Source organism: Nasonia vitripennis, assembly GCF_009193385.2.
Source record: "Nasonia vitripennis strain AsymCx chromosome 3 unlocalized genomic scaffold, Nvit_psr_1.1 chr3_random0006, whole genome shotgun sequence".
NCBI lineage: Eukaryota > Metazoa > Arthropoda > Insecta > Hymenoptera > Pteromalidae > Nasonia > Nasonia vitripennis.
In genome coordinates, this window is record NW_022279625.1 from 1,874,911 (window position 1) to 1,886,922 (window position 12,012).

General features: G+C 37.1%; 1 protein-coding gene across 8 annotated transcripts in view; it reads left to right on the forward strand.

The window, feature by feature from the left end:
* The first annotated feature begins 309 nt into the window (after positions 1 to 309).
* LOC100498670 (uncharacterized) overlaps positions 310 to 12,012 on the forward strand; it is a 225,056-nt gene continuing 213,353 nt past the window's right edge. For 4 of the 8 annotated variants that reach the window (XM_031925959.2, XM_031925955.2, XM_031925956.2 and 1 more), the window contains exon 1: positions 310 to 1,156. Coding sequence is in view for 4 of the 8 variants with exons in the window: in XM_031925955.2 (XP_031781815.1) it covers positions 975 to 1,156 (182 nt within the window). In the remaining 4 variants the exon portion in view is untranslated. 8 annotated transcript variants of the gene reach the window in all.

Sequence of the window (12,012 nt, forward strand, 5' to 3'; positions counted from 1 at the left end):
GAGCTCGGTGGCCCAATCAGCGCGCGAGACTGCAGCTGGTGAGTGCGCAGACGCGAGAGTGGGAGATTTTTGCTAGATGCGTATAGTTCGAGTACGCACCGTATGGTGGTGTCATGATCGAATTCAGCACGCCTTTTTAACACGGCATCGGCAATCTCTCTACTAATCTCTGCCCGTGTTAGATCTATATCTATATATATGCTCAAGGACATGCTGTTGTGTGTGTATCACGTGACCTAACTCACACATGCAAGAGAGAGTCCGTGAGCATATATATAGATATACATATGTTAACATTCCCAATACCGCTGTACTCCATCCATCCATCCATTTTCTATTCACCTCAAGATAGGTTTTTAGCGTGCGGCAACCTTAAATGGAGCTTGCGCAGCTTTGGATTTTAATATTTTAAATAAAAAATTAAATAAAAAATTAAATAAAAAATAGAAATAAAATAAAAAAATCCTATTTTCCATAAGATAAGTTTTTAACGTGCGGTAGCCTTAAATAGAGCTTAAGCAGCTTTGGATTTAATAAAATAAATAATAAATAAATTAAAGTTTTCATGATTTTTTCAAAGAAGAAAGATACTTATTAATGTTTTATACAAATAGATTGCCGTAATAAAGTTACAATCAGTGCAAATAAAATATTTTTAAACTAGTCCTACATTTTTTATTTTGTTTGCTTTCATAAAATGTGTTTAAATTACTTTTAAAATAGAGATTACGCATTTTTGTATCAGGAAAATTAATTTATAAAATGTGTATTTCATATACAGCAAAAACATTTTTAACAATGCAATCTCATTTAAGATTGGATAGATACAGGAATATATTCATTACACCTAATTTGTTTCACTTCATAATGTACAACTCTGATTTCCTTCTTTGAATATTATATAAGGATTTATTGCAATTTCAAATAAAATAACCAGAGTGACCACTGTTAAAATATATTAATAAAATTTTAATATGGGACCACCTGGATCTAATATAAATTATTCAAGTAATAGTACTGGTTATATAACTGAGAAGATGTATGTATTGCTACAGCTATATCTTCAAAATAAAAATTGGAATCCCACCAATGAATTGGTGCAATGTTTTGCTGATCTAAAGGAAACATCGGTGCTGCCAAGTGCTTCATATTTACAGTATGAGATAAATCATGTGATAAAACTATATACTGGCTATATAAATGTAATTTATCTTGAAAAAATTTTTTGAAAAATTATATATTCCATAATTTTGAAGTTTTTTAAAAAACTAAAAAAAAATTATGTACTTTTATTGCTTATTTATTTGACATCAAGTCCTAAAATCCTCATAAAAAATTCACAGATGACAACCTTATAATTTAAAATAGCTCTAACTTTTTAATGTCTTCACTAATTATGTGATTTGTATTGTAATAATTCTGTAAAATAAGTACAAATAAGTATTTGTAATAATTCTGCACGATCTCTGTGTAAGGGTATTTCATTAACACTGCTTGTTCAAGTGTGTATTCAAAAATTAATATAAAATTTTTGTTACATGTGTAAGAAAGAGAGAGAGAGAGAGAGAGAAATTCACTGTTATGCCATTAGATTTTACTTTAAAAAATTGGTTATTTTTACTGATTTTTTTAAGTTAAAATACTGAGTTTCTGAGTTAATGAACAGAGTTAAGGACAAGTTAAAGAAACTTTAATATAAAAATTTAGTTTAAAATGACAGTTTTAAATTACTTATTTATAAATTAGAATGTTTGGATTGGCGATCATATTTTATTATAAAAAGTGAGGTTATGTTAGCAACATTGCATGACAAATAACTTGAAAAATAAAGGAGCTCAGTGCAATGGCCAGTATTAGTAGAAAAAGTATTAACAGTAAAAAAAATTAAATCTGATTCGAAAAGTAATAGGTTTTTATTGTGCCCTAGTGGAAATGGAAATTGTGCTATAGTGTGTCACATTGTGCCAAAATTTACCAAACTGTGCCATGTTGTGCTACACTTGTGCCATTTTGCATGAATTGGCACATTTTAGCATATTTTGTCACAGTCTGGCACAATGTGGCACAGTGTGGCCACAATGTATCAAATTTTTGAAATAATGAAAATATATTTTACGAATTATGTAGGAATTCTGGCAGTCTGGCATAAATTGGCATAGTTTGGAATAGTATGGCACGACCTGACATAATATGGCATAGTTTGGCACAGTTAGGCACAGTTTGTCACAGCTTGACATACTGTTGCTATGGCACATCCTTATTGTTTATAATGAGTAGCTAATAAAAAGTCTTAAATATTATAATACAAATAATTTTGTTTATGAAACTTGAGAATCGTTTATTCAGTTTGACAGTTATATTAACTACTCTTTATGAATTAATAGTCATATTAGCTATAAAAAGTAGAAATTGATATACTATCACTATTCTCATAATATACTCAGGCAGTTAGGCACTCAACTGGCATGCCGACAACCAGGGTTCGATTCTACCTTGTTCTACCTTGGGTCAAGTTTTTTTATTAAATTGGATAAGGGAGGTTCTGGCATATTATGCCAGTTTGAGCCATACTATGCCATACCATACCAAACCATGCTCAAAATTTGCAAAAAACTCAAGATAAATATTTTCAATTCTAAAAATAAGATATTGTGCTTAATTGTGCCATACTATGCCACACTTTGCCAAACAGTGCCAAATGTCCGAATTGGCATGAGTATAGCACAATGTGTCACAGTTTGGTATGGTGTGGTACAGTTTGGCATGATTTGACATAGTTTGGCATGATCCGGCACAGCTGATTATTTCCACCGGGGTGTTAATTTCAAATTGGAATTAATAGGCTATTTTTACCAGGGAAAAGTCTTAATTCAACTAGGTTTTCATGAAAAGTTATTTTCTAAAAGTAATCTTTTAGGCTTTTGTCTTTACCACAGGTGGAAATTTATTTATCTTAAAACAGCTAATAAAGTTTAAGAACTTTTTAAATCAATTTATAATATTTGGACTAGCAAATAATGCTAGCTTTGCTCGCAGATCATATATGTTTTTTTATTATTTTTCATTGTGGAGCAGGTTTTACAAGAATAATATATGTAAAAATTACTTTTTTTGTATAAACTATGTCAATATAATATTTTATCATTTTAATATAGTTTGTGATGCGATAAGATAAGATACAGTAATACTTTTTTCAGTATCTACTATTATCAAATATTTAAATTAATTTTTATAATGGTTCAGTAAATCTGTATATAATTCTGTTTGATTATTATTATAAATAACAATTGAAAACGATATAACAGATGATTAAAGTGTAAAAATAGCAACAAAAATTTATATCATTACGACAAAATAATAACTAAACATTACATACTACAATGATATATTGGAATTATACATGTGTATACATATGTGGTCATATGAAAATATATAAGTACACTGAGAGAAATGTAGAGTTGGATTAACCGGAAACTCTGGCAGTTTTTACCGGAGCGCTCAAGCAAATGTTTTAAGGTTGAATCTGCCTTAGCACTACCACTGTTTTTACCTGGGAGTAAGAATAAGTATAAAAATTGAATATTTAATAAGTGATTCGTTTTTTTTGGCATGAAAATTGGTTTACAAGTCCTCAGAGTACAGTTTATCGTATTTGTAAATTTTCATGATGCTAAAGCAGAAGGTTTGCTTAGCTCTGACGAGCTTACGGCAACATCGGGTTTTAAGGGCAATACAGGCCTACGACTTTCAGATAAGCCAAGAGACTTTACAGGTATGTCACATTGTACTCTGAGGGCTTCTAAACCAATATTCATGGCTAAACAATGCATTGATTTATAATTATTTAAATTTTGTGCTTCAGCATAAGTATACAAATTTTGAGGTTAAGAGGTTAGGTTTGTACATATTGCAATACATATTCTCAAATCTTTCGCAAAACTTTTCCAAACTCCATGAAACCAATAGGTTCCTTACGAATTTGTCACTCATTGTGATATGATATGCTAATAAAAAACATCCTCTCTTAAAAAAATGACGGCCTTTGTTGTGAAGCATTTAATACGTGATCCTCTCTTTAAAAAATGACGGCCTTTATTGTGAAGCATTTAATACGTGATTCTGATTGGTTGCTGGTTGGTTGCCTAGGCAACGTGATCAGAACCGCGCTTTAAATTCATAACCCTCAAAACAGTCATAACTCATAACCCTGGTCCTCTCTTTAAAAAATGATGGCCTTTGTTATGAAGCATTTAATACGTGATTCTGATTGGTTGCTGGTTGGATGCCTAGGCAACGAGATCAGAACCGCGCTTTAAATTCATAACCCTGGTAGAAATGTTTGAGGTGTTTAAAATGAAGTGTGGAAACCTTGATAACTGTAGTAGTTAGTTTTCTCAATCTCGTAAGAGAGGGCGCTCCTCCTTTGACGCGAAGCGTAGACTTTTGTTCGCAGAGCAAGCGGGCTCCCTCTCAGTCCTTCAGGACAGCTCACCGAGATCGCATCGCCACTTTTGTTCAAGAGTTATTTCCTTCATACAAATAAACGCCTTTTTTTCAATCTATACACCTGTTTTCTATTAACATTCCATCAAAACATCAAGAGGTTATGGGCCCAGTCACCGGCAAGTGAAATAAGGTGAAAGAACAGAAAACGTGAAAGACAATAGTGCTAAGTCAGTGTCTCTTGAAGAAGCCGTTTACACGAGTAAAGGTGGAAAATGGCGGGAGAAATATCAGCACGAAGTCTAACCAAGTTTGATGGGAAGAATTTCCAACATTGGAAATTCCAGTTGACAGCAGCATTAGTGGCGAATGATCTCCTCGGGTATGTGGACGGCTCAGAACAAAGGCCGAATGATCATACCCAAGCTGAAGGTAAAGCCTGGCTCATGCAGGACGCCAAGGCCAAATACCTAATATCAGCGTCGATGGAGCCGGAACAGATGGAGAGCCTACTGGTATGTATGACGTCAAAAGAAATGTGGGATAGCGTACTGTCGATTCACGAGCAAAAATCGCAGACGCACAAGCTCTTACTATCCCAGCGATTCCATGAATATAGGATGGCTCCAAACGACACCATAGTGCAGCACATGTCCAAGGTGCAAAATCTTGCTAGACAGTTAATCGACGTAGGTGAAAACATACCAGACATCGTCGTGATGTCAAAGATTTTGGCAAGCCTACCACCGAAATACCGGCATTTTCGTACATCGTGGGGAACGGTAGATCCAACTCGGCAAACCATCGAACTTCTCAAGGCGCGGCTTATCGAGAAGGAAAGCTACTTGGACGCCGACGAGAACGAAGCAACAGCACTGGCAGCAACCACGAGGAAGACGACTCCAGGAAGTCAAAAACGAGGTGGTGCGCCGAAGAAGAAGAACTCTCAGAAAAAGAAAGAAAATGTGGAGTGTTACGTGGGTTCCGAGAAGGGTCACTACGCTCGAGAATGTCCTACCCGGAAAAACAAGGGAGAGCATCAAAACAGCAATACCACGAATTGTGCTCTGGTTGCTTCGAACAAGGAAGCGAGAGGTCACATGCCAGGTGACGTCAGAGCCAAGAGGGGCACTTGTACATCTAACCCATCAGCCGAATACAAGAGCAAGTTGGAGAAACCTAAAAGGTACGATGCAAATTTTACTGCTCTAAAAACCCCGAAAACTTTTAGTGAAGCTGTAACCGGTCCCAATGCCACGCACTGGCGGAAGGCCATCTCCAAGGAGCTGGAGGCTCACCGTCTCAATGGAACCTGGAAGCTCGTACCCAGAGAGCCGAACACTAATACCATAAAGTCCATCTGGGTCTTCAAGATCATCCAGAATGATGCCGACGAAAAAGGGATGATAAAAAAGGCACGACTGTGTGCAAAAAGCTACATGCAGGAGGCAGGCCTCGACTACAAGGAAACCTTCTCTCCAGTCGTGAGATACGACTCGCTCAGGGTTCTACTAGCACACATCACAGCAGAGGATCTGGAGATGGTGTCCTTCGACGTTTGCACCGCCTTCCTGTACGGCAAACTGGAAGAGAGGATCCTGATGGAAGTTCCCGAAGGCGTTCAAGTCGACGGTAAAGACTCCAACAACGTGGTATGTGAACTAAAAAAATCTTTGTATGGCTTAAAACAAACGCCATGTTGTTGGAATGCGAAGTTTAAAAATTTTCTGTATAAGTTTAATTTTAAGGAATGTGAAGCAGATAAATGTATTTTTGTTAGCGAATTTGAAGGCCACAAAATTTACCTTGCACTCTTTGTAGATGACGGCTTGCTTGCAAACAGCTCAAATGACACTTTAGACAGAATTCTGAATGAATTCTAGAAGGAATTCGCAATTACAGTAGGAGATGCAAGCTATTTTGTCGTACTTCAAATTCAGAGAAATCGCGACGAGAAAACGATGTTTATTAGTCAAAGCTTGTACCTAAAACAAACACTAGAGAAATTCAAAATGAATGATGCGAAACCGATGTGTGTGCCGGCAGATCCGAATGTAAGGCTACAACCAGCTGATCTGGAATGCAAGAACGAGTGCGCGGTACCATACCGAGAGGTCATCGGGTCATTAATGTTTCTAAGTATCGTTTCTAGGCCAGACATAGCTTACGCTATAAATTCATTGAGCAAATACTTAAACAATCACGATAAAAATCACTGGAATGCAGTGAAGCGCGTATTCGCATATCTCGCGGGCTCGCACGACGTAGGAATAATGTACGGAGGAAAAAACGAATGTACACCTGTAGTAGGATACTCAGACGCCGATTTCGAGAGCGATGTGGACACCCGAAGATCCACAACGGGCTATGTATTCAGCATGAACGGAGGCGCGATAACGTGGAGTTCACAACGTCAAAAAATTGTAACATTGAGTACCACCGAATCTCGGTCTAGTAAGCGAAGAATCTTTCTTACAATAATCCGATAATCGAGAGATTGTGCAAACGGCGGAAGTGTAGTAGTTAGTTTTCTCAATCTTGTAAGAGAGGGCGCTCCTCCTTTGACGCGAAGCGTAGACATTTGTTCGCAGAGCAAGCGGGCTCCCTCTCAGTCCTTCAGGATAGCTCACCGAGATCGCATCGCCACTTTTGTTCAAGAGCTATTTCCTTCATACAAATAAACGTCTTTTTTTCAATCTATACACCTGTTTTCTATTAACATTCCATCAAAATAGCAAAAATAACAGATAAAATATATGTAATATAACTAGCAAGAAATTTTAGTAAACATTAATCATTACCAAGAGTGTGTAGTATTACAACATGTGTATTGAAAAGTGGCACCCTAACCCTATTTGAAGTAGTAATAAAGTATGTAAATATTATTTAGTTTTTTTTTAAATGTCAGTGAGAAGTTCAATTAAAAGAATAAAGAGTTTGAAGATATACTGTGTCTCTGTGCCAAAGTCGCCCTCGGTGAGGTTTGAGAGGTGAATTTAAAGAAAAGTTCAGTATCCGAGTCAGTAAGTTTAAGTCTATCATTATACAATGCTCTTTGAATCGTAAAAAGGCTACTTTTTTTTTTTACATGGCATTTGGAATTCGAAAGTTCATCGCCTCATCTACGCAAGCCTTCCACGCTGCCCTATCTTGTGTCAACCCCACCCAAGATGCACCTCTCCGATCGACACCCACCCGTCCTATTTCTACTAGATCCGCTTTTACGTTGTCCTCCCATCTACGTCTAGGTCTACCTAGAGGTCGCGTTACCATCGGCCTGCCCTTCATGACACGCGCTGCCGTAGGGTTGTCTTCCATTCTCGCTACGTGCCCTGCCCATCCCAATCTGCGTGATTTTATTATTCTGTTAATATTTGGTGACGCGTACAGATTGTGTAACTCATCATTGTGTAGTCTCCTCCATTCCCCGGTTTCCTCATCTTTCTTCGGCCCGTATATTTTTCGCAAGACTTTATTTTCAAATACCCTAAAACGGTTGTCCGCCTGCTTAGTGAGAGCCCACGTTTCGCACCCGTACAAGATTCTTTTGATACTCCCGCTTCTTATTTCTGTAGATCGCGCTCGTCTGTTTCCTTACGTTAGAATACTCTTCTACGGTCCTATCGCTTCTATTTTGTAAGCTATCTAATTTAGCCTTTTTGCGCCTTTCAAACCAGAGTTCGCACTCTTCGTCAAACCATGGTTTGCTCTTTGGCTTTTTCTTTTTACCCAGTACTTTGTTCGCGGCCTCTTTTACCGTTTTTTCGATGTCCCCCCATAAGCTATTCGGTTCGTCATTCCCCTCCGGCGATGTGTTTGCTTCTTCAAGTGCCTGAAACCTGATATTAATTTCTATCTGGTACCTAATTCGCTCTGTTCTATCTCGTAGTTTCTCAATATCGAAGCTTTCTACCTTGTTTGCTCGCTTACTATTTTGATTCGCTACTAGTCTAGCTCTAGGAAGTGGTCCGAGTCGCTATCTGCCCCTCTGTAAGCTCTTACGTCAAGAACATTAGTATGACGTCTTTTTTCAATGAGGAAATGATCAATTTGGTTCTGTGTGGCCCCATCCGGCGATGTCCACGTTGCCTTGTGTATGTACTTGTGCTTAAAACACGTAGTTTTGATTATACGATCTTTTGCCGCCGCGAAATTTATGACCCTAATACCGTTATCATTGCTGGCTTCGTGCAGGCTTTCCTTACCTATAGTAGGCCTAAACATATCCTCCCTACCTATTTTAGCATTGAAATCGCCTAATACTATTCTTGTGTCGTAAGACGCGAACCGCGAACTGGTCGATTACCTGCTCTAAAGTTTCGTAATAGAGATCCTTAGCTTCTTCTTCTTTGTCCTCCGTAGGACAGTGTACATTAATAAATACATATCTATACCATTCACCTTCGATAATGATGTACGAGAGCCTATCATTGATGGATTTGAAACTTTTAACTGAATGTATGATGCTTTTGCTTACGAGAAATCCGGTGCCTAGAGATCCCCCACTCCCGGCCCCATACAGGTACGTGAAGTTACCCGATGCTAGTACTCCGCCATCTGGCCACCGCGATTCCTGTATTGCTACCAAATCTAGATTGTACCTATCAGCTTCCTTTACGAGTTCTTTAAACGCACCTGCTCTGTATAGACTGCGAACATTCCAAGTTCCGACCCTTAAGTCCCTTTTGGTTCGGATTTGATTTTTTTGAGCCATGATGTTATCTTAAACCCGCGCGCTTCGGATCCTGTTCCGATCGCAGGTGAGTCCACCGTTCTAGAGGTGATAACCCCCATACCTCTCTAGAACTAAGTATGAGAGCTTTCCGACTTTGACGAGGACAGTGTCAATTCGTCGTCAGACACACTACGGTTTCATTCTCGCATCCTAACGCCCCCCTGCAAGGCAGCGCGCCTTCGCTGGCATCGTTACCGCGTAAGACCAGGTGACGAATCATTCTACACATCCCCTTTCGGGGCAGTTGTCATCGCTCCCGCATCCTCCTCGGCAGCAGGATTTTTGCCCATTTTTGTAATGTGTGATGAAAGAGATAGATTGAGAGATAAGAGATAATGTGAAGTGTTTTTGTTGTTGTGGTGCTTGCGTAGTGTTTCTAGATGAATGCGTTCGACAGTGTGGGCTCATCACACCCACGCCTGTTCTTATCGGCTGTCCGCGGCTGCTTATTCAATTTATTCGCAGTTAACCTCTTTCTCAGGGGCTGTTCCTCTATCCGCAACCTAAGGACGCGCTGTGTAGTGGTGATAGGCACCCACCCGTCCGATCTGGACGACAACGCCCAAGACCCACTTAGGGTAGCGGCATTGTAACAGCGTAAAAAGGCTACTAGACAACTAAAATATGACACTGCCACTTCCTATGTTACCTAGAAATATGTAACCTAGATGATTCTGATTTAACTGTTTTCGTTCATATTTTCACATCTAGGCTCATGCGAATTTTTTGATTGAGCAGGTCAAATTTTACTTATAGCCAGTTACGGAGAAACTACTATCTCTAGCATATTGTATTTCTGGTTTCTAGCATATTTTTACATGGAGAAAGTGATAAATGTTTTGGCTTTTTTGTCAAGGTATTAGGTAATTAGAATTTTGACTTTTAATAGTTGTGAGAAATTTTAAGACCGATACCTGTTTTTCCATTTTTGCATTTATTCTCATTCAAAAACTAACAGGTTTAGAGAGCTCATATTTTGCATATAGATTTCTTTTGTGATTGTGAAAAGATATTTAAAGTTGAATCGACCGTAACTGAAAAACTTCTGATTTCGACTCCGACACTGATGTGAATGCAAACTCATGCTATACGACTAAATAATTATCATGGGTTTTGTAGTCGAACGCAAAAGTATTTCAGTTAACGTTGATTCGCCTTCATTCCTAGTATAAGTAAAACCTCACTCGTTCGGCGCGGCTGATATAGCGCGGGGAGGAGCCAAGCTTGGACTACTGCAAACTCCAGTAGAATCTGCCTGAGTCCACCGCTAAATCAGCTGTGGTCGTCCAAGGCTCATACCACAGAAAAATATACAGCTATTTTAACTCTCTCAGTGTATATGGATTGTCTTAATAAAATTAATAACATACTTTGATTAAAAGAAATTGACGCGAAAGAAGATTGTTAAGAACAACTATTAAAAGTTAACAGACAAAGCAAACTAAGATTTACATCAGCTTGGGGTGCGTATGCTGACAAAATTGGAAACAAAAGAGGAATTATGCTGACTTTTGCGAAATTCTGCAGACGTCAGCATAATTTTATTTTGATTGCTTTAGCGAAAAGGGACTTATACGGATAAAAAAACCTCTTTTCTTTATATGTATCCGTACTAAAATCCGTTTAAATAGTCCTTATCATGATTATCCTCAGCATAATCTGATCTGGACCATATCTGGAAATTTTTAAGCAAGGAGTCTATTTGCGAGCATGATGAGAATCTATTAAGGTAGTAGTACCCAAAAGTGATTGACTGTTCAAAATTTGATAAAATTTGGTATGGTTAGATATTGATAAGATAAACATTCGGTTAAAATTTGGTGAAGCTTTGGAACCTGTGACAAAAGTTATAAACATTTCAATTTGCGAAAATCTACACTTTTTGAGTACCTGCTTGATTTCACAAAACTGACCGTTCAGAATTAACCAAAACTTTGCAAATTAGTAGATAAACATGTAACAAATAAAAGTTAAAAAATGTACACTTAACCTCAATAAAATGAGTCAAATCAGCTTCTGTCTGAAACTTTTTATTGATAATTACGGTAAATAAAATTGTTTGATGAGAATGTTTAATCATTATTTAATGTAACTTAATTTATGAAACTTCTATTATTATGTGTATCTCGCAAATAAACAAAATATAAAAAGTGGACTTGTTTTGACTACCACAGTAAGGGTAGTACTACCTTAAAAAATAAAAAAAAAACGAAGAAAATCGAACACTAATACAGAAATATATAGAAAAAACATAGTATATTCGGAAATCTTTTAAAATTAATTTAATTTTTTACATGATAAATTATATTTGATTTATTAATACTCTCTACTAATACAATAAATATAGAAAAATTTACATACAATTAAAATTCTTTATAATTAATTTTCCAACATCGATTATAATCAATCTTTTTATATAAACGCCTAGATTCATCTCGGAAATTGTAATTATTGAATAATTTGTTTTTGCAAACATTAACAATGAACATTAGCAAAGTAGCGTACGTTCGTACAAACATACTTATCTCTTATTTAATGCAGAAAAATATATTTTTTCTTGCATTGATTTACTTAAGCTGGGCTACAGATTCAGGACCTAAAGGCGTCAATAGCTAAATAAAAAAGCTATTCTCTTACCTGGACAAGGAAATAACATATTACTAACAATTCCGAATTTTTGAAGAAATATTATAAATGTAGAACACCTAATGTAATGTATAATGCATTTTCAACAGAGCGATGTCGTTGCCAATGTAGCAGGTGATGCTCAGGCAGACGATAGCGAAGACAGTAATTTATAAAACCTTAACCTGTTTATTAAACTTCGAACTGTT